The following is a 23,883-nucleotide window of genomic DNA, read 5'->3' as shown; positions in this document are numbered from 1 at the left end:
TCACTCCCTCCCCTGGCGCTTCCGCCGCCGGCAGCGCTCCGCCATCTAGACAGTGCCACACCGTATTACGGGTTGGAATATGGTGTGCGGTCCCTTTTTAGCATGGTGGTACCGGTGGCGGTACTGCCTCTGCACCATCGACCGCCAGCCCGACTGGTCTCGTAATTCCACTCGATTTCAGGCGGAATTCAGAGATCAGTCGTATTAGGGTGGCATCTTGGCACCATCGTCTTCAGCAGTCTTTGGAAAAGACCACCGAAGTCGTGATGAGTGCCATGGTCTTAAAATATGAAATATTCAGTTGCTATTGTTTATATTTCAGACTCGTTGAGCTAGTATCAGTAATGACATATAAAGTCAAAGATACTTTGTGAAACACTAAAGAGTTATATGGATCACGAGGCTTATGTTTATGTTAAACACATCTCATTGAGTGCTCTTCCAAAGTTCATGAATTGTAAACAAAAACAAGTGGAATAAATATAACACTTAGAAATGATAAAATATCAGCTTAGGTGTCATATTCCCTTTTTGTAAATTATATGCATGTTTTAATCCCATAAAGAGGTAATTGAGCGTAAAAATAGATAAAAGTGAAACACGTAGTACCTTGTAGATACGTTTACAAAATATTCTTTTCATTTGGCAAATAAAGTTTGCTTCATTTTTAAGCATTAAAGATTTTATGGCAATGCCCTACCACAACCTCTTAGAGAAATTCCCACCTTGTTAGGATACGAAAGGGTAAAACGTGGGCCGTTCCCTCGGCTGTTTATACACTAAAGATGGCGCTCTCCTCAACTACACTTCAAAAGAGGCCACTGCCACAGTGGTTAGGGAATTAATTGAGGCTGCATTGCAAGTGTATGCGGGGGCACACTCTGATTGCAGGCAGGTCAACAGCCGTAGTAGAGGGGTCACACAGTGATGCCCAAAAGGCAGTGCTTAATTTAAGTCGATGGTTTCAATATACCTTCAATAGGACCAATATCTGCTGCCAAGCCATTCTGGGGGCCTGGAATAGTCGGAATTGTCTCACTTGTAGGGGTGTGATGGTTAGTAGTTCTGTTGGTACTGTTAATGGCAAAGGTGACACAAGCTGCAGTGGGCTCCTGAAGAGGGTCCTAGCACATTTTCCATTGTCTCAAGGGAACACACCATCAGGTCCTCAGATAGCACTCGTTAGGGGGTTTGTGCACTAATGTTCACCCTCACTCCTTCCCTGCTCAACTAGGGTTCATCAGATTTTTCATACATTATCCAGAATGAGAATTAGGAGTGTGAGATACTAGCTACAAAAAGAAAAGGCATGAAGAGAGCTTCCTGCACAGCACTGACCCCCACAAAAGATCTGCATCACAATAACCACCAAATATGTAATGTGGTCTTAAAAAGCATCTGAGTGAAAATTAGCACAGACCAAAAATACCGCCCCATGTCCAGTATATGCAACGTCATCAGAATGACACGATTCTGCGGCTTCTGTATTTTCTATGTAACTATGAATTTGCTTTCATTACCACATTTTTACCTTCTTACCTTTTAACAGTTTGTCAACCCTCTCAAATATTGTGGTCTTCCTTGCTTCATGATTGTAGTGACCCTGATGTGATGCAGCCAAGGTGTGTAGCTTGTTGTGGTCAGTGGCACCATGGCAGGCGACATGAAGGGCCCAAAGCACTGCAGGCAGTTTTTTGTATCCAACCGAGGATGAGATGGGCTCTTTGCCTTGTTTGCATCAACGACCAAAAGACCCTTGAGATGTCACTGATCCGGGCCTGAACTCCAAACTACAGTGGCGCAGTTTGAGAATTGAAAGCTAAAGTTTAGTAAATGCTGCTACGTGTGGCCTATAATTTCATGCATGGCCCGCATAATAGAAAATGTGCGCATTGAAAGCGACAGGAACATCTGAATACTATGCAGGACCAGGGGCGTGAAAAAGTGTTCAATTCTAAAGTAGACTATTCAAAGTAAATAGAAAAATAGGTGAGACGAAATTAAATGTTGTCGAATGTGGGCAAGTCTGGCTTGTGTACAGTAGCTGCAGAAACACCAGAGGGATTGTGACATGTGATGGAAAATGCCCCTCCACACGCTTCCCGCATAAGGCAGTTGACACTCACTCTGCAGGGTTTCGTGATTCGGCACATTTCAGTTGTTGGTACAGGTAGACGGACTGCACTGAAGTTAAAAAATAAAGATACTTTGAGGAATGAAGGTAAATTAATTTTGGGCTCTCGACGAGCGCACAGGAAAGTACAATGAGTTTCTTTCATAGAAATCACTAGACGATTATATGCCTGGGAGGTATTTAATTGGAGCATGTGGTTGCCAGTGGGGGCCCTGGCATTTAATTTGTGTGGACCAGTATATATTGTTCATCATAAGACTTGAGCCTGAGCGAGAGAGAGAAGGAGATGAGTGAAATGTGGCAGAAAAGTATGCTAAGGGAGAAATTGGGAACCAAAAATGAACCTGCAAGGGAACCCGGCACCAGGTCCTCAGAAAGCAATAGAGACAATAAGTGTACCAGAAACAGGCAGTGGAAAGAAGACTAGTCATTCCTGGTATTTGGAAACCCCTGTATCCAGAAGCACCAGTGGCTGACTCCTGAGGAGAACCCTGAGCTCTGCACTTATACTGACGAGGCCAGAGGTATGAAACGCAAAGGACAAGACAGCCAGGCCAGCACTTTTTTTGTCAACAGCATCCTTACCGTTCCCTTCACTGTGGCCCATTATTGGGGGTGCAGTAAGTGCCCATAAATGAGGGCACAGTCTCAATAAACCTCCACAAGCAAAAGCTGTTTTGGTTTGCAATCAGAGATCACCACGACCTTCGCTGCATAGTGGTTGCTGATTAACTTGTTTAATTTAAAACCATATTTACAGTTGCTGAAGTGTTAAAAAAACACTAGTACAGCAATTATATTCTTTGGTACAATTCCGAGGGGCCTTGGAGGCGGAGTCAATATATGTGTGTGTGTGTGCGAGTGTGTGTGTTGGGGGAAGGCATGTTAAAATGTTCAGAAAACGCTTTACACATTGTGTCAGACATCTACTTACAGATACATTCATATTTTTCCAAGTACACCCTTAATTGATAGTTAAACATGTTTTTATTTAATTTCTAAAGGATTTTTTTATACATTTAAACATATCAAAAAATGGAGGAAACGTGCAGTTTTTAACCACCGGTCACGAAACGTTACTTTGTTGCTGGGAGGGAGCTACCTCGCTATGTTGGAAATTTGATGTAGAGGGCATACACAGATCTGTGTAGCTTTTTTGTGGACCTACTGGTCTATCTCACTATGATTGCAACCTGTGGCCAGTACGTTGCACCCTGTGGCCAGTACGTTGCACCCTGTGGCCAGTACGTTGCACCCTGTGGCAGTACGTTTCACCCTGTTGCCAGTACGTTGCACCCTGTGGCCAGTACGTTGCACCCTGTGGCCAGTACGTTGCACCCTGTGGCCAGTACGTTGCACCCTGTGGCCAGTACGTTGCACCCTGTGGCCAGTACGTTTCACCCTGTGGCCAGTACGTTGCACCCTGTGGCCAGTACGTTGCACCCTGTGGCCAGTACGTTGCACCCTGTGGCCAGTACGTTTCACCCTGTGGCCAGTACGTTGCACCCTGTGGCCAGTACGTTTCACCCTGTGGCCAGTACGTTGCAACCTGTGGCCAGTACGTTGCACCCTGTGGCCAGTACGTTGCACCCTGTTGCCAGTACGTTGCAACCTGTGGCCAGTACGTTGCACCCTGTTGCCAGTACGTTGCAACCTGTGGCCAGTACGTTGCACCCTGTGGCAGTACGTTTCACCCTGTTGCCAGTACGTTGCACCCTGTGGCCAGTACGTTGCACCCTGTTGCAGGACGTTGCAACCTGTGGCCAGTACGTTGCACCCTGTTGCCAGTACGTTGCAACCTGTGGCCAGTACGTTGCACCCTGTGGCAGTACGTTTCACCCTGTTGCCAGTACGTTGCAACCTGTGGCCAGTACGTTGCAACCTGTGGCCAGTACGTTGCACCCTGTTGCCAGTACGTTGCAACCTGTGGCCAGTACGTTGCACACACATCTCCGAGGTTTGCTTGCTCAGATCAGACTCAGTGGCGTATATGATACTCATACACAGAGATCTATATGGATAGACAGATAAATATTTGTTTGCCTTTTACTACTGAGCAGTGATCGAGATGATGCGCTAATCTTCATTTACAAAATATTGCATGGTTTTAAAAATGTTGGATCATGCAGTTATGAAACACCACAACCTAAAAAATACAAGATTTGTTTTACGCAGCTATGCATTTCTATAATGCAACCATTTATCTTGTAGTACATTAATACAATTGAACCACAGGACATACGTATGGCTTTACAGCCAGGTATCGTAAAGGTTTGTGAACATGCTATTTTTGGCGAACAGAAACACTTACGGAATACCCCTTTTGCCGTTGCTCTGTTTTCATGTAGTTCAAAACTTAGTAGTTCTTAGAAACAATTTACATACGTTTTACTAAAGATTTTGAAATATTTTTTATTAGCTCTTGGTATCGGTCTCCTGGAAGTGTTGTACAAAACAACTAGATATCCTGACACAGATAAGTGATAGAACATTTAAAAGTAATTTTACCTATTATACACTACTTCATAAAATTGGGTAACCAGGTTTATAAAGGACTCAGTGACACTAAATCAAAGGGTAGGTAAGCTGAGAGTGTACATTTAATGAGCTATGAAATGTTTACTTATTGATTAAAGAGGCAATTCTTTGATGGTGATGCTCAGAGAAGAGTGGGAGATGGACATCAGGGGTAGCCATATAGATGTCTCCTGGTCTGATTACCTTTGCTATTCCGCATTTCTAACTTACACGTTTGCTCAGAAACCATGAGCCAGGAAAGGGTTTTCTTGATTCGTGCTAAGCAATTACCCCCATCTCACACCTCACAAAACAGCTTTGGGCAGGCTTTTCCAGAATTCCAAAGCATCCAAACTACAAAATTAATTGAATTCCACCCTGAGGTCAGTACTCAGTCTTCTCAGTTTTAGAAAACTCTTGCAAACCCAACTTTTCAGAGCAGTATTTTGCTAAAGACTTCGAATCAATTTTTGTCTGCAGTTAATATCAAGCAGTATTCTTGAGGAACATTTGGTAGAAATTCTGGTACCACAATTTCTTGAATTTGCGGTCTGCACTCTACAGTGCCTGGCACTACACCGTGTTTAGTACATGGTGTGCTATACAAAACCCCCGAACAAATGATACATTGAGCACTCAGAAACACTTTTATTTTTTTAATAACGATTTATAGGAGTGTTTCATATAAAGTAAGTAGAGCTTGGGGTTCCTTTCCAAAAACACCCTGTCTACTCCGACCTATGCATGACCAAATCTTTTTTAACAGAGCTCTTTGCATGATATTCTCATCACAGTCCATTCCTTACCACCCCACATAAACAGTTTCCGCATGTATTACTTGTCTGTAAAATAGTAGAGGAGTTGGTTTGCACTGCATGTAGCAGCGCCTCTGTTTGCGCATTATTAATAACGCACAGAATGTCGTTTTCCACTCGATTATCCATCTACATGCTGATGTGGGATTGTTGGAGAAGTGTGTTTTCTGCCCTGTCAGCTAGGTCTCAATTTGGGACTAACTGCCATATTGTTCAAGATGAATGCCTCTCTTGTTTTCCCCCCTGCAGATTTCACTGTTCGTTTTTTCTGCAGTACACAATCAAGCAGAATTATGTTTGTTAATGTCCATTGTCATTGTTTATGCTGTTCTTGATGAACCTTCTCTGGCACAAAACTGCAGCTATTACTTCAAGGCCTTTCCACTAGCTCACTGTACCTTATTCATTCATAACAGCTTGCGGTTGTTCATGTTTCTAGTTTGTTCCACCCTTTCCTGATGGCATTACAGTGGGCAGAATCAATAGTCATGTAGTGGCAATATGACGCTTAAGAAGACTGTGCTCTTATTTGCTAAAAATTTAACACATTTGATCATACCACAATTATTTTGCAGATTTAGTAATTTCATATGCAAAAATAATCTATAAAAACTCTTGCTTTTGGGGATGAGTCAGAAGACTTTGCAGTGCTACTAGGGATGCTGTCTGTCTCTCTCTTGATTCTGCTGCCCACTTGAAACTTAACATATTTTTGATTTTGCACTTCTCTGTAATGCTCTATTTGCCAAGAGCCTTCCTGGCAATTACCCTGTACTGCACTTTTGAATTTTTGTAATAGATCATCTAAACTACTCTGCCAACGGAGAACTCAGGTATTGTGTTGGTCCTTTTACTCAATTGCCTACATTTCGGATATATATGATGTGTTGAGAGGTGCCTTACCTCAGGGACATTTTGCCTCATGAAATTGAGGTTTAACGCTGACTATAATCCATGAAGTTGTGGATGTTTTCTTTAGGTACATTTTGGGGTGTCAAAACGACGGGATCCCTACACCCATACCTGCATCCAGATCTGCCTCCATCCATTGGGCATTTTGCATGCTTGCGAGCATGCAAATGGTCTGTTGTGCATGTAAAGAGATCTATTACAGATAGGATAAATCCAGCCCTATCCCATCGCTCCCAACTCCGCTTTCATTACTTGAGGACTCATCTTAAAATGTTCCTTCTTATACAGCCTGTACAGTTGGAAGATCACATGACTACCATGTAGTGGCAGGTCTGACTATTCTGGTTTCCCAGTGTTGAATTATTTGGCTATGGTATAGGTGATTGGATTGTAGCATGAGTAGTTCATGCCTCTTTGCTTTTCCAAAAAAACTATGAATTCAGATGGCTTTACCACCTGAACACACCATTTCATACGACTACATTTTTGCTTTAATACAAATGCTCATTTATTTGCAGGTTTCATGTAATTGTGTACAGATTTTCTTGTAATACTACTGCAGTGCTCCTATATAGGGTTGATATCATCTTAGCAGCATAATGTCCAATTAAGGTAAATGAAATTCAGTTATCTCCATCTGGCGGTGATAAAAGTGAGAGGCATATTTGCCAGTTGGATGCACATATTGCTAACCACAAGAGAAATAACACTTCCACTGGAACTAAACTCGTTATCTTCATGCCTGCTTGAGTCTGATATTGTAATTAAGTCTGGATAAGTCAGTGTAGGTTGCATCTCAATCTCCTAATGGTAAGAGGCTTTCGCTGCTCCTCCACGGCACCCGCTTTTTCTGTACCTGTTGCTGTATCCATTAAAGCGGATGGAGGGTGTGCTTAGACTATCTAGAATCAGAGACCACCACACAGAAGCTAGACCATCCCTCGGCACCCTACCTAGCTAGTTTCGAATACGTGTGCCAGTAGACTCCCTGGCATAGTATTTTACTAATTATTTTGTTTTATTCTTCAGTCTGGTTTGGGATAAGGGCTGCCATAACCTGATTTATAAAACATGTTTCTCCAATGCTACGTGTAAGAAGCGTCATTTTTTGGCTGTAAGTTCACTTGTTTGTTTTATTCACAAAACTTTCCGACTCAGAAATGGATGACTAATGTAGGCCTGACACAAGAAACAGGCATAAATGCGTGGCACCTGCAAACATAACACACTTTAGCCTGCTTTACAACCCAGCATGGTTGTTGATGTGCACTGCCTGGAATAAACTCTATGGTTAGTAAATGTGAAAAATGCATTTGTTGAAAACAAATTCCACCCAATATCGCCTCCTCTTACCGAAAACCCCATTTCTGCCTTCTAAAAACGAATTGGTGCGCTCTCTCTCTCTCGCTCTCTCTCTCTCCCTATCTCTCTCTTACACACACATACACACACAAGATAATGTGACAGCCTCATTCGTTGCTCCATTCAAAAATATATTTTAACACAACTAAGTAGAAAATAGGGAGCCATACCTGATCTATCGAATGCGAAGAGAGAATGCATGAAGTTGTCAATGTAGAGTTTATTTAATTAAAGGATACGTTTCGAGAAGAGGGGAGGAGTGGAAGTGGGAAATGGACCAAGCCTTGACATTTGAAATGCATTCCAGTGTCTTTTCTTGAAAAAGAGGGCCAGAGGTGTGTGTGGAGAGAACAAGAAAGCAGAGACGCCTCTCTCTCACTATAGTGTGTAAATGACATGGGTTACTTTATCTTTAATCAGTGGACTGGGGCAGGATGTCTTCTTACTCTTCTTTGAATACAGGGTCAGGCCAATTATTTTATGAGCTCAAATAGTCTTACAAAAAATAATAAAATATATACACCTGTCAGGAATGGGATATTAGTTTTATTATGAGCAGGGGATATTGATTGTGTAAATGGTATAAAAGGAGGCAATCAAGAAGTAGGATGTGGGTACCACTGACCAAGACAAGCTTGCTAGCAACCTATACAGTTATGGTTAGTTTATAGTTTCTGTTGAGAAGCCATTTTCTTATTTTCTTAATAACTTTAGTGCCGCTTAACAAATGTACATGAAACTTGTAAAAAAAAGTTCATCTGGCTTGTGTTTGGCATGGCAGGTTTTGTGCAGCTCTATGAAATGGGAAGTGGGGGGGCAAAAAAGTGTCATTGTACATTCTAACTCTCTGAGGAATTTTTGCTCTCAGGTAAAGAAATGAGTACCAAACAGAATTAAAAACATATTTGCCTGAAAGTAGAGCTTTACTCAAATAAGTACCTTTGCCTGGCTTGGTGTAAATAGGCTCAGTAGTTTTCAAGAAATCAGTGTTTAAAATGGTTTGGGTTAGGACTGGAAGGATCAAAAAGTTAGAGATATGTGGACCGTTAATCAGCAGACTATTCATGAACCTAATTCCAGAGACCATATGTGGACTAAATAAAAAATTAAAAAAATCTGATTGGATGGCAGAGCCTTTTTCCCATTGTCTATTTCAGATCCACAAATCTATAGCTGTATCCGCAGATCCTAAGCTTCTGGTAGACAGGCCACAACAGAGAAACCTTTGTGGTGGCAACCATCACATAATACAAGGCCTGGTGTTTGCATCCTGAAAATGTAAATGAGCCTAAAGGGAGTAGAAATAGCATCTCCTGACACACTGGTGAAGGTGGAAGTGGGGGGGCCAATAAACCTTTCCCCTGAGCATAAAATGTCGGAACAAAATAGATTTCGCAGTAGGGTTCCTGGATCCAGGAGTCAAGGTTCGTGGCCTGCACAGAAACCCAGAAGGTTTGTGAACACTACATTGGGGCCCGGGCTCTTGAACCCTTGTTAGATCTCTGTGAGATGTGTGAACCCTAAGTCAACCTGTACAAAAGCTTTATGGACCTCACACAGGGTTAATGGACACAGTACTCAGTTAAGAAATTTTACAGGAGGACAAACGGGGTCCAAGAGTTTGTGTGGGTTTATGAACCCTATCTTCGGGTCAGCAAATCCAAAAAAGGGGAGGCTAGTCCATGCCTTTTCACCCAAAGACCTTGGACAGTGAGAATTGTCCATCCATGGCGGGATGGGCCCAGATTCTGCTCACAACTGTTGTATGTTATAAAAAATTCACTGAACAAACATTAAGTTGGACATTTAATTAGCTACATCTAAACTTTTGTTAAAAAAGCCTAAAAACTTTAGATATTGTCTTAAAAAAAACACAGTTAAAGTACACATATGGTCATAAACTAAAACTGAAATTCGCATTTCATAACCGATTACTCACACATCATCCATGCAAACCATAACGTGCACATCACATGCAGTGCGTATAGCCTCACAATATTTATACAAATAAGTAACAACACCTAAAAGCACAACATCATAAAAAAACAGCATATAGTCAAACCAATATAAATTACATTCACAGTCATCTCATTCATAGTGTTAATGTAGTACATAGTCTTCCATGTAAGGTTATCCATGCCATTTGTAATTGCATCTGTTACATCAAAGGTGAGGTTTTAAGCATCACTTTTGATATGCAAATTATGATTGCATGGCTCTTGTGCGAGTTAAAGATTGCATAGCTAAACAAAAATTGTGATTTTTAGTGTGTTTTTTGTTTTAATCTAAAAGCATAGCTGTGCTTGAACTGTGTTTTTTGTAAATTAATATCATCTATTCATCGTCCATCTGACTCTCTGTCTATGTATACATGAATATGTATCATATGTTTGGGTGCTCTTATTGCTCAAGTAGCCCATATTTCTAATAGACCCATGAAATATAGAAAATATTTTAGGTGAGTCTGTGAAACATGGGTTTTATCATCCTAATAAGAGCCTCCAAACCACTGGGCACAGCCTTTTCTAACTGTTAGGTCCATTAAGATTGTGAGGCAATAGTTTACCAAATTAAGCTGCAGGGTTATATAAATTATAGTTCAGGAATAGGCAAATTATGCCCAGCACTCCTTGGCAGCATTATTTTGATCCACTGGAAGGTGAAAAAAAGTTTTTCTTGAAATCGACAAATTATGCCGCAAAGTATATGGCAAGTGCAGCAAATCCTTATTTAAGCGTAAACGCATCAGATTCAGAATGATCCAGTTCTACTGGATCTGACAATTGACCAATGTTTCATCATAAATAAATTTAATGAAAAATAAAAAAAACATCATGCGCCCTTGTCAATTGACCCTTGAAGAGAAAAGTGTTACAAATCTCTCTCTTTTAGTGACAGAATGTTGGTGGGGGGTTTTCTAATATTCTACATGCTTAATCTCATAAGTGTTTTTTTCTTTTTACCGCAACCAACAGTGTAATCCAGTGTTTCTCATTCTAGTTTCAATAAACATTTCCCTGTTAAAAGCTCATTTTCAAGCTTACTACCGCAACATAAGCATGTACCATTTGTTTTGCTATTTAAAATCGAGAACTTTTAAGGAATCCTTATCCTATTCCAAATTATTCTCTGCACTTACGAAAATGATAGACATGAGAAATGTAATTATTAGATATCAGTCAGAAGGCCAAACTTCGGTTTCTGGCCCTTTGGCTTCTTTTACCGGATACTGTTCTAAAGCTATCCTCACCGCACTCTCAGCTTGTGCACGGTACTTATCTTTATACAGTTTTCCGTTTATATGTTTGCAAATTAGTCCAGTGTTTCTGAAAAGTACATTATCTTTCTCCATGAAGGGACACCATATTCCCTCCTCTGTGATTTTGCTGCTCATTTCCTGAAATGGAGGACTGAAAACATGTGGCGATAAGGGAAAATATCCATCAGTACAGCGTCTCTTTTAATCAATGTGTCTAGACCCAACCCACCTTGCCAGTGGATCTTATACCTGATGATTTATGTTGATACAGCTACAACAACCACTTGTCTGTTGATATTTCAAAGAAACCCATGTCGAATTCCTTCACTTGTCATTGTTGTGTGCGCAGCATTTAGTCTGATACAAGATGCAACCGTGCATTTACCTGAGAAACCAATCAGAATAAAATACAAAAAAGTGAGACATTGGGGTGTTGGTTGACTGGGGTGTGAGCCCTGGCTAATCAGCAACCACAATTCTAGTCAGGGTAAGGCACAATCAAACCCCAAATTAACCTGTGCTCACCTTTTGTTAACTTGGCACAGAGAAGTCAGGCTTAACTTGAAGGCAATGTGTAAAGTATTCATGCAATTCTTCAAACAGTAACAGAGTAAAAATACCACACAAAAAGGATCCCACACCAAGTTAGAAAAATAGAACTTAATTTAATAAATAATACAAGAACAAAATGACAAGTAGAACTCAAGTTTTGAATTTTTAAAGAATAAATGGTAATATAGCACCTAAAAGCAAAAAGTGCCAACTGAGGATATCGGGTTGCAATCGACCTGGGCGAAGGTAAAAGTTCAGGCTGACTGCGATGAGGTGCGGGCTAGCTACAGGAACCCAGTTAGGCCTGCTGCTGAACAAAGTACCTTAATTCCTGGCTGAAGAATATTGTGTGGATCCGAGTCGCAGATGTATCGCACAGCTGTTGCAATGCATTGGGAGATGCAGCTAGGCTGCAGTGCGAGGTCCTGTTGCTTTGACATCGAGGATCCTGTCAACCGGGCTTGTAATGCAAAGGCCGGTGTCAGGGATGTGTTGTGCAACCAAGGGCGGTGTTTTGTTTTCGATAAGAGGTGAAGCTGTGATATGGAACTTTTGTGGCGTCGTTGAGGCTGCCTTTGACAAGGAAAGTGAGGACCTGTTCCGAGGAAGTATTGCACAGTTGTGGTTCCAAAGGCGATGCGTCGAACTTAAGGTGCTGGGTGGGGCAGCGTTGCGAGTCCTCTGCGCCGGGTCCATTCCATGCAACAGTGGGGCTTCTACGCGAGGATGCGTTGCTCACCCAAGGAGATGCTTTGGTTATGCTCAGGGATGCGCCACTTAGCAATTAAGAGTGGGCGGTTCCACTGGGAAGCACCTTAGGCCCACTTCCAAGGGTCCAGGACTAGTGTGGCACCACTAGGCAGGGTAGACTAACAGATGACAGAGTCCACATGCGGAAGCAGTGTGGGTGGAAATCTATTGTGTCCCTGAGATGAGGTGGCCAGCCAACTAGTCCTTTGAGTCACTCTGGGTTCTGGGTTGGAGAGATGCAGGTCCAGTCCTCCTCACTCCCATGCAAGGGGCAGCAGGTAATAGGTCAGAACAGCAAAGCAGGAGCCCAGCAGAGTGCAGTCTAGCAGAGTGGCAGGCTTCAGCAGCTCAGCAGCCCTTCTTGTTGGCAGAGTATCCACAAGTCCAGCATTCTACTGAAGTGGTGGTGTCTGAGGTTCAGTATTTATACCTTGGTGCCCTGGTGTGGGAGCTGGAAGAAATGTCAAGACAGTGGCTTTGAAGTGCAAGGAATTCCATGCCTCCCCTGCCTTGACTCCAAGCTAGCTGGAGTTACACAACAATGTTGTTAAGGCCTTTGTGTGTGGACAGGACACAGTCTACTCAGGTGAAGTGAGGCTGTGTCAGGTTTCTCCCTCATATCCTCCCCCAGATGGCTCATTAAATCACACCTAAGCTCCCATTGTGTGTGTCTGTCTAGTAGGAATACACAAAGTCCAACTGCCAACTACCCCCAGTCAAGTGACAGAGACTGGCTGCAGGCACCAAATGGCTAAGGCAAGAAAATGGCAACTTTTTAAAAGTATACAAACACAAATGATGGATGGAATGAGGAACCAATTGAACATTCACCCCAGTCACAGATTTGGGTTGGGTTTAACGCATCAATTCTTTTGCTTACCATGCCACCCCAGTTTGGGCCCAGCCAAATGTAAATCAGTCTTGACTCTGTTCCCCCTGGGAACAGTCCAGCCTGAACTGCCATGCCAGGTCCCCCGGGACCAGAAACAAGAATCCTGGGACCGGTTTTAGGGGATCACCCTTCATCTGCCAGGCTAGCTTGAATCCAGTGGCATAGTGAGCCCAGGATCTACCTTTGGGCATACTCCGTGCACTTAAGGTGACAAAATCAAACACACACAAATGATGGACGGAATACAGAACCAATCAAACATTCACCCCTAGTCACAGATCTGTGTTTAATCCGTCAATTCTTTTGCTCACTATACGACCCGAGTTTTGACCCAGCCATATGTAAATCAGTCTTGACCCTGTTCCCCATGAGAACAGTCCAGCCCGAACTGCCAGGCCAGATCCGCCCTGGACTGGAAACAAGCATCCTAGGACAGTTTCAGGCTATCACCTTGATCAGCCAGGCTAGCTTGAATCCAGTGACATAGTGAGCCCGGGACCCACGTCTGGGCATACCCAGTGCACTTAGTGTGACAAAAGCTTTTTAAAAGTGGCATTTTCAAAATTGTAATTTAAAATCCCACTTCACAATAATTTATGATTTTATTTTAGGATTCCAGAGACACCAAACATGAAGGGTTTATTTCTTCCTATTTGGTAGTTACACTTATCAAATGTAATAAGGCAACTCTTATAAAATGTAATAAGCTAACTCCAATGTTATCCTGTAGGAGAGATAGTCCTTGCAGTAGTGGAAATTGAATTTAAGAGTTTTTCACTACCAGGATATGTAAAACTTAAAAGTAGAAGTCCGAATTTTTTTAATACATTGAAACCTGTCCTCTGAGCTGTCCAGGGTCTACCCTAGGGTCTAACTTATATATATTAAAAAGGAAGGTTTGGCCTGGCAAAAAATGTTTTTGCTAGGTCAAAATGGCAGGTCAAAACAGCACATATAGGCTTTGCAAAGGCAGGCCTGACACATGATTGAAGGGCTACTTAAGTGGGTGGCCCAATCAGTGATAGTAGCTTTTAATTATAGGCCCCAGGCACATGTAGTGTACTTTAACAGGGACTTTTGAGTATATGTCAATGTTATCATGTGTTAGGGAAAGGGTACAAGCAGTGGTAAAGTGCTCAGAATCCTAAGGCCAGCAAAAAGGAATTCTGCAAAAATAGGAGGTCTGAAGGCAAAAAGTTAGGGGGAAACCGCGGCAAGGATGCTAGGTCTAACACTATACCATCTGGGTTTTAGCCGGTTTCGGACACCAGAGTTCAAATTCACAATGACAAGCATAAATGATGACCACACCACTGTCATGATTCACAACTGTTCCCAGGTTTAAGTTAGATATGGTCAAATGTTTGTGAATCATCACTAAATACAGACTGAGTGGTTGTTTGTGCAATTTCTGTGGATTTCCCCAAACTCAATTTAAAAAAATCTACTAGTGTACTGTCCTTACTTAAGTGTGAGGGCTTCATGTAAATATAGGAGGGTTGCAAGTCCTTCTCCAGGCCGATGGCATAACTTATTCTGTCACCCTGACAGAGGTGCCAGCCTTTAAATTTAGAAATGTCTGTTGACCCAGTGGACATTTCTAGCATTGACAGGAACTGCTGTTACTGCGTGACCTGTTTTTCCATTGATCTCATAGATCCTTTTGCCCATTTGTTTTTATGTCGACCATGCAAGTGCTTTGACGTGTAAGTATAGTGGGTTTTTAACCACCCCCACCGCACGCCCTTCACTTTCACTCATTCCTGGGCTTGCCTTTCAAAAATCATTTGTTATCATTTGTAAATACTGTACGTTTGTCCCTTCTTGAGGTAGTTTTGTTACAGCTTTGCAGACTGCCCCTGTTACATGGATAATTGCACCACTACCAATAATTTGACTGCCAACGACCTTCTTTTTCTTATTGTCTCTCTCCTTTGCTCTCATGCATATGGCAGCCATGACACTTTGAATCAACTTGTTTATGTCAACTGGTATACTTTTCATTTTACAATTTAAGTGGCGAGAAAAGTCCAGTGAGGAATTTACAACGCTAATAGCTCTAACTCGAGCAAACGCGAGACCCATTGCATTGCAAATGTTTATGTTTATTTTGTTACTCGCTTAGCAGATGTGAGGGAGCTGTGGGGTTGTAAAGCTTTCAGACAGATGCATGGATGAGATCAGTGGATTCACTGGAGGAAATCGTCCAATACTTATTTGAGCCTGCTAGGGCGAGGTAATGGTAAAAACGTCAGATGACAGGGTAATCTAAGGGAGTTAGTGGCTGAGTGACACACAAGATTAGGAGTGACTCTGTTTTCTAGTTGGTTGCTGATTTAGTTTTTTAAAACATGAATGATAATGTGTTTTGCATCTTTTTACCAGGCCTTGAATCGGGGTATTGCAGCGGTCAAGGAGGATGCGATTGAGATGCTGGCCAGCTATGGGCTGGCCTACTCCCTCATGAAGTTCTTCACGGGTCCAATGAGCGATTTCAAGAATGTGGGCCTAGTATTTGTAAACAGCAAGCGGGATCGTAGAAAAGCAGTTCTGTGCATGATGGTGGCTGGTGCTGTGGCAGCTGTATTTCATACTCTTATAGGTAAGTGTTCACATACACTACACTGTGCTTTTGATTCATTTTGTCCATGTGACCTTGCTGGATTGCAGCACGGAACAGAAAGCACAGATTGCCAGACATAAGAGGAGGAGACAGCACAGATGTCTTACACAGGTGGGGTGGTGAAATATTGGCAGGTAAAAGCACCAAATGCTGGACCACAGCAACACACTGAGCACCTAAACACATCAATTACTCACAAACTCAATTTTTAGGAGATGCAAAGAGCTGAATTAAGTTTAAGACAAAAAGAAGAAATAGCTGAAACTAAACAACAATTTGCCATCAGCAAAAGAAAAGCAAATTAGCAAAACAAAAGTTAAACTTAGCCACTCAATAAGCAGGCAAGTAGTAAATTAAAGCAGCATGGAAAGTGGGACTTAATATAAAAGACTATGGGGGTCATTCTGACCCTGGCGGTCGGCGGTGAAGCGGCGGTAAGACCGCCAACAGGCTGGCGGTCTTTTTTCATGTATTCTGACCATGGCGGTTACCGCCATGGTCAGCCGCCGCTTCACCGTTCCGACCGCCACGGGTCGTCACATACCGCCGGCGGTATTCCAACCCGCCTGACCCCGGCTTACCGCCATGGATTTCATGCGGTTGGGTACCGCCATTCAATCCTGGCACTGATAGGGGTCTCCCCCACCCCCAACCCCCACCCCGACTCACTCCCCTACCCTCCCCCACCACCCCTGCCACCCCCAAAAGGTTGCAGGACCCCCGTCCCCCTCCCCAATCCCCACCATATACACACACATACACACATACAGGCACGCATTCATGCACATACACACACCCCCCCGCATTCATGCACGCATTCATCATGCACATACACACCCCCCCCGCATTCATGCACGCATTCATCATGCACATACACACACCCCCGCATTCATGCACGCATTCATCATGCACATACACACCCCCCCGCATTCATGCACGCATTCACACGCCCCCTCAATATACACACACGCACACCCCCATGCACGCACACAACTCACAACACCCCTCCATCCCCCTACCCCCCTACCCTAGCGGACGATCACCTTACCTGTTCCTGGTGATCCTCTGGGAGGGAACGGGCAGCTCCGCCGACACCGCGACGCCAACAGAACACCGCCACAGCGGATCACAGGTCGTGATTCGCTGGGTGGTGTTCTGTTGGCGTCGCGGTGGAGGTGGAGCTACCTCCACTTCCCCGCCTGCCGCCAGTATGGCTGTTGGCGGCCCTTCGGCCGGAAACGGACAGAGCGCTGCCACCAGTCAGAATGGCCCATGCGGAAGACCGCCAGCACTGGCGGTCTTCCGTACGGCGGTCCCTCGGCGGTCTATTGAAAAGACCGCTGAGGTCGGAATGACCCCCTATGCAGTTTACACCTATAAGTATAGGGAATCCAGCAAGGTGGAATATGTATAGGTTGGGAGAGGTGGTGGGTGACTTGCAAAGTAAAGCTTCCAAAATCCCAGAGATTTTCCATTTTAAAAAGGGAAGCCACTTGCCAAAATGCAGTGACAAAGCTGCTCAACTTATATGATGTCTAAGATTTAATAACCAAATTGCACCTGAATTTTGCTTAAAAAGATAACTGTATGCAATACTCCTGCAAGACCCCTTCGATCATTCACAAGTCACTCTAGGCATGAACAACCCTTTTGGACTTTCTAACCTCCAATGCAAGATCTGCCTCCTTGAACATTCTGGACACCTACTGGTATAGCATCAATGATTGGCAGATCAGTCCAGGTGCTTTAATGTACTCTATGGAATGCCTCCCCATCCCTTAGCTGGTCCTCCTTTCCTTGTTCGCTCACCATCCCTTACCTCACCTCACACCCCACACAAGATCAATTATAACTTCTGCTGTAAGGTAGCCTTTTCCCCAGACCTTGCTTCAACTCTCTGAGTTTTGGGATTGTTTTTGTAGGAGGAAGCACATGGACACTGTGCCCATCAACGTCGGCCGATTGTCATTGTGAACATGACAATGATATGGAGGACTTTGTGAACGCTGTCAAACGTATCTGTGCATACCAACCCTAAGTCTGCAATAGGTTTTTGAGTTGAGCCCAATGACTAAGCCAGTCCAGGCCATGTGCCAGTTTAGCAACAGGAAAAAAACAAGTGTCCCACCAGCTGCCCCCAGCCATGGGTCTATCAGTCAACTTTGGATTTTCGGGCTCCTTGCCTATCCAAGCCTGGGCCCTTTTCCCTGGGCCTCATAGCGCTTACGTTTTTCAGGGTAGCCTTATATTCCTTATCACTTCACAGGACACGTTGGGCACAAACAGACATAGTAAGATGTTTGTTAATGATTGGGGCATTATTAGTCACATAGGACATTTTTTGGTATTTCATTCCATTAACACCATTCCTAAATCTAATAATTTCAAAAGACAGAAATAGAATGGCTGGATTCTGTGGTTATATCTCCCACCCACCCGCTTATCTTCTCTCTAGTTCTGCCACTCTTACATCTATCTTTCCTCTTCATGCTCTACCATTTACCGCTCAATTTCCCATCCAACCATTCAACTTCAATAGCTGATCCTGTTCCTCTTACATCCAAATATGCCTTCCCTGCCCAACTATTGACATCTCAACTCTCCACCCAGCCATTTGTCTTTTCTGCTGGTTCTACACTCCTAAATCCACCTATCCATTTCCCGTTCCCCTTTACTTTATCTGCTGTTGCTGGTTCTGTCCCTGTTTCATACACCTCTACCCTTCCTCCTTCACTCTTTCTGTTTACCTTCTCTTACTGATTCTGCCCCTCTGTACCCACTGCCTCACTGATCGACTCTTCATCTCTCCTCTCTAACCAACAAAAATGTATCTTGCTGGTTCTGCCCATCTAACATCCTCCTTCCCCCTTCTGTCTTCCACCCTGAACCTCTTACCATCTTTTTGTGATTCAGCTGTCTTCCATCTACCTCTCACATTTGCTTCTCTGCCCGTGCACTCTGCTTATGTTCTCTATATAGTTCTACCTCTCTTATATCCATGTCTCTAATCTATACACTACCCTTCACCTCTCGTCACTCCAAATCTCATAACTTCTTTCACTGGTTCCACACCAGTTACAGTGCACTGATAACCAAGGCTGAATAGTCCTGAATCCAGCGCAAGCTTCTTTAATCTACTGTTAGACACTGCCATCTCTTATATGTCAATCTTAGAGGTTGCTGCTCTCTCCCCTGCTGGCTGTTGTTTTTTAATCCTTCTCTCTACTTTCCTGTTAATGTGTTTTTCCCTCTCTCAATAAATGCCTGAAGCAGAAAAATAAGTGTTAGCAGCACCCAAGAGAAGCCACCGGCTCAAAATAAGCACTGTTCTTACCTTTCTCACCGATTCTGGTCCTCTTGCATCCCATCCACCTCACCCTCCTGTCAGCTGTACACGGGGTTCCTTGCCTCAGCCTCCTGAAATTTTAAGACAACAATAAATATGTTAACCCGTTGGGTGCCCAGGACGAGGTGATCTGATCCTCATCCGTGGTGCTCAGACGCCACGGACGTAACCACCTCGTCCTGGTCTGGGCCATCGGGGGAAGCACTAGCGCTCCCCCTAGGGGCCTTGCACCTCCCTCCGTTGGGCAGGGCTGGAAGGGGAATCACTTCCCATTTCGCCCCTGCCCTCACCCCAAACCTCCTCAGTGACGTTTGATGACATCAGTGCGCGATCGCGCGCTGACCTCATCAGAGGCAACCCCCACTGCGCTGGAAGTTTTTTTTGTGTTAGTGACATGAGGGGAGCAAACCCTTGGGCAAGGGTCGCTCCCCAGGGGGGCAACTTATTTTAAGGCCATTTCTGCCCTACCTGCCTATTCTGCCCTCCGGGAAGGTGTGCAGAAACATCTAGACACCAGGGATTTTTTTTCTGTTTGATTTTTTACTCGTGGGGGAGCGACCTCTTAGGCAAAGGTCGCTCCCCTGGGGCCAAATTATCTTTAGGCCATTTCTGCCCCCCCTGGGGGCAGATTGGCCTATTTTCATTAGTCCAATCTGCCCCCCTGGGGGCAGAAACCACTAGACACCAGGGATTTTATTTTTTAGTTCAATTTCATGCAAGGGGAGCGACCCCTTAGGCAAGTGTTGTGCCTCTTGGGGGGGCTAATTTATTTTAAGCCATTTTATCCCATTTTAATTAGGCCAAAACTACTAGGCATCAGGTTTTTTTTTTTTTAGTTTACAGATGGGAAGTGATCCCTTAGGCAAGGGTCGCTCCCCTGTGGGGCAAATTTATTTTAGGGCATTTCTGAGAGCAGATCGGACTATTTTTTGTAGGCCAATCTGCCCCCAAAGGGGGCTGAAACCACTAGACACCAGGGATTTTTAGTTTTTGTTGCGACAATTTCACGCAAGGGGAGTGACCCCTTAGGTAAGGGTCACTCCCCTGGGGGGGGGGGAATGTATTTTTAGGCCATTTCTGCACCCCTTGGCGGTAGACAGGCCTATTCCTGTTAAGCCGATCTGCCCCTGGGGGGGCAGAAACAACTTAGGCACCAGGGATTGGTGCGTGTGTGTGTTTTGTTTGGGGGGGCAGTCCTTTGGGCAAGGGTCGCTCCTCATGGGGGCACATTACTGTTGGCCATTTCTGCCCACATTGGGGGCAGATCGGCCTGTTTTTGTAAGGCCCATCTTCCCCCGGGCGGCAGAAAGCCAACCGGAGACCAGGGAAGAATTCTTTTAAAAAAAAGAGGGTTGGGCATGGCCATACCCCCACCCAAAAACAAATGGGGACAAATTTGTTGTGCCCACCGGTGGGCAGATGGGGCAATTACCCCCGATCCACTCCCCAGGGGGGCAGAAAGCCTACTAGATGCCAGGAAAAAAAAAAAAAATAGTGGAGTGGTGGATACCAACCTGTATGGGCATGGTTATGCCCCCACCCCAACTGAAGGGGGTAACAGCTCTCCCCCCCACACTAAAACATCTTATTCCACGGCAAGCAAGAGGACATTTGATTATTTTGAGTTTTGGTTTTACATTTGGGCCATGAGAGCTTGCCTAACTCTCAAAATCATCCTACTTGGAATGGTGAGGGCTGCCTTTTCGGACTTTGGGACACTGCCATGTAGAAAAATCTATGACACCTAAAGACATCTGAAAATTAAACATCTAGGTGAGTCCAGGGTGGTGTGCTTCATAGCACCCACACCATTTTCTTAACCACAATGCCCTGCAAACCTCCAACTTTGCTTGAAATCACACATTTTCCCACATTTCTGTGATGGCACCTTCCGGAATCTGAAGGGATCTACAAAATTCCTACCATCCAGCATGGTCGCATCTATACCAATAGAAATTCTGCCCCACTTGTTAGCCTCAAAACATTTTTTTTCAAACTGCCCTTTGGACGCGCTTTGTTTCCCCCTCATTTTTGACATGTTTTTGGCTCTTCCATGTCACAGGCACTTGGTCCACCTACACAAGTGAGGTATAATTTTTACCGGGAGACTGAGGGTGATGTTGGGTGGTATGAAATTTGTGCTGGGGTGGTAATCCCACACAGAAATGTGTGGAAAATGTGTTTTTTTAGCCAAATTTGAGGTTTGCTGAGAATTCTTGGAAAGAAAACACTGGGGGATACACGCAAGTCACACCTCCCTGGGCTCCCTCGGGTGTCTAGTTTTCAGAAATGTTTGGGTTTGATAGGTTTCCCTATATGGCTGCTGAGCCCAGGACCAAAAATGAAGGCCCTATATATTCCTGCAACAAGAAAAGTCCAGCAGACGTAACAGTATATTATTTTTGAAAATCTGACAACAAAGGAAAAAGTTACAGAGTAAAATGTGGAGAAAAATTGCTTTCTTTCACCTCAATTTCAATATTATTTTATTTCAGCTGTTATTTTTTGTAGGAAAACCTTGTAGGATCTACACAAATGACTCCTTGCTAAATTCAGAATTGTGTCTACTTTTCAGAAATATTAAGCTTTCTGGGATCCAGCATTGGTTTCACACCTATTTCTCTCACTAACTGGAAGGAGGCTAAAAGTATAAAAAATAGTAAAAATAGGGTATGTCCCAGTAAAATGCCAAAAATGTGATTTTCTGATTCAAGTCCGCCTGTTCCTGAAAGCTGGGAAGATGATGATTTTAGCACTACAAACCCTTTGTTGATGCCATTTTCAGGGGAAAAACCACCAGCCTTCTTCTTCAGTCCCTTTTCCCATTTGTTTTTAAAAAAAACTACATTTTTGCTGTATTTGGCTAATTTCTTGGTCTCCTCCAGAGGAACCCACACATTCTGGGTACCTCTAGAATCCCTGGGATGTTGACAAAAAGGATGCAAATTTGGCATGGGTAGCTTAGGTAGACAAAAAGTTATGAGGGCCTAAGCGCAAACTGCCCCAAATAGCCAAAAAAAGGCCTGGCACCTGAGGGGGAAAAGGCCTGGCAGCAAAGGGGTTAAGATAACTCTGGAGATTAATGTTGTGCCTTGAGAGAGATCAGAGTTTTCTCTAGTGGAAGTTTTAAAACAGCGCAGAGGGTCAAGATGGCTGCTGCCACGAATGTGTACCATGCAGATCACAAAGTGTATATAATGCAAATATTTCAATGCATAACTGCTTTTGTCAGAGAGGTCCTTTTGTTACTTGCATTTTATAATTTAAAATTATAATATAGAACAGTAAGCTATTAGTTGTCATCAGAGAACTGCATGCATACTGCAAGGTATACAATAGAGAGTTATGTTGTTTTCCTCATCTTTCATTATCGTAATGTTGCAAAAAGGGTTCACTTGGGTAGAATCAATTCTTATTGGTAAAGAGAACCCCCAGCCATGAAGTTACATTTTAAATTCTGAGTTTGTGCTTCTCCAGACAAAGCACTCTTAAACTATACAGCCTACCAGTATGGATGACATGCGACTCCTCCAATTTGTAATCCTCTGCCTTATGTAACATTTCTTATAAACTGATTTACACACCTATGATTGATTGTCTCTATGTAATGTATGTGCAATGTAAAGTACTCTGCCACTCTACACTGGCATGAGTGGCACTTAAAACTAATTGAATGCACCTGAGAGAGAGGTATTTTACTAATCTTTCCAGCATGTGTATTTATTTTTGGTTGAGTGAAAATACCTTAGTTAATATTATACGACAATAAGAAGAACTGAAATAAAAAATATAGGAAGCTGGCTCTGTTTATACTATATCAAAATGAGATATAGGGTGCACCCAGTCCAGGGGTTCTCCAGAGGCTTAATATTGGCTAAAGTAGATAATACTAATGCTCTCTTTTGTGGTAGTATGGTCGAGCAGTTAGACTTATCAGAGGGTAGTTCAAAGCATTTGTTGTACACACACAGAAAATAGAAGGAACACCCATTCAATGACTTAACTCAAGACCAATGTTTTTTTATATAGCAAAAATATATTTTCTTAATGGATTTTTAGAACCATAAGAATCAAGTTGCAGGTAAGTACTTCAATGGTTTTGTATTTCACACATGTATCAACAGTACGTTGTCTGAAATCGATAAGTTATACAGTTTTTGAAATATTGGCAATAAACTGTTTTAAAACTTTACAGTGCAATTTTCAGAAACAGTTCCTTGGAGGAAGAAAAGTTAGATCAATTTGCAGGTAAGTACAACATTTACAGTTCCAGTCTCTGGAGGTTAAGAAGTCCACAGGTTGGGGTTCAAGCTAACCTCAAACACCCACCACCAGCAACACCGTGCTGGCCACCTGCAGAGGTAAAAAATGAGCAAACTTAACATGGGCTCCTATGGAGAAAGGGGGTACTCGGAATTGGGCCTGCCTGCAGGTAAGTTCCCACGACTCAGAGGGCAGACCGGGGGGATTAGAGGAGCATTGGACGGGCCACAAGTAGGCACCAAACATGCACCCTCTGCAGCATAGTGGCGGCCAGGTGCAGGTGCAAACAGGACTTCGGGCTCCCAATGCTGATCTCTGAGGGGGCCCGGGAGTCACTCAGACGCTGCAAACGAGGTTCAGGGGGTCAGTTTGGACAACGAAGAGAGCTGCCTGCCGAACAGAGCTGCACTGGAGGATGGATTCTCCAAGGACTGGGGGCTTCTGGTCCTTTTAGGCAT

At 43.6% G+C, this 23,883-nt stretch overlaps 1 protein-coding gene across 1 annotated transcript in view; it reads left to right on the top strand.

The window, feature by feature from the left end:
- The window catches only part of ANKH (ANKH inorganic pyrophosphate transport regulator), a 563,142-nt gene that overhangs the window by 237,437 nt on the left and 301,822 nt on the right, over positions 1-23,883 (top strand). The window contains exon 2 of the mRNA XM_069219767.1: positions 15,579-15,795. Within this exon, the coding sequence (XP_069075868.1) occupies positions 15,579-15,795 (217 nt within the window). The remainder of the gene's footprint in view (positions 1-15,578; positions 15,796-23,883) is intronic.

This window comes from Pleurodeles waltl, chromosome 2_2 (assembly GCF_031143425.1).
Source record: "Pleurodeles waltl isolate 20211129_DDA chromosome 2_2, aPleWal1.hap1.20221129, whole genome shotgun sequence".
Taxonomy (NCBI): Eukaryota; Metazoa; Chordata; class Amphibia; order Caudata; family Salamandridae; genus Pleurodeles; species Pleurodeles waltl.
The sequence above is the reverse complement of the archived record's forward strand: the minus strand, read 5'-3'. Positions and strand labels throughout refer to the sequence as shown.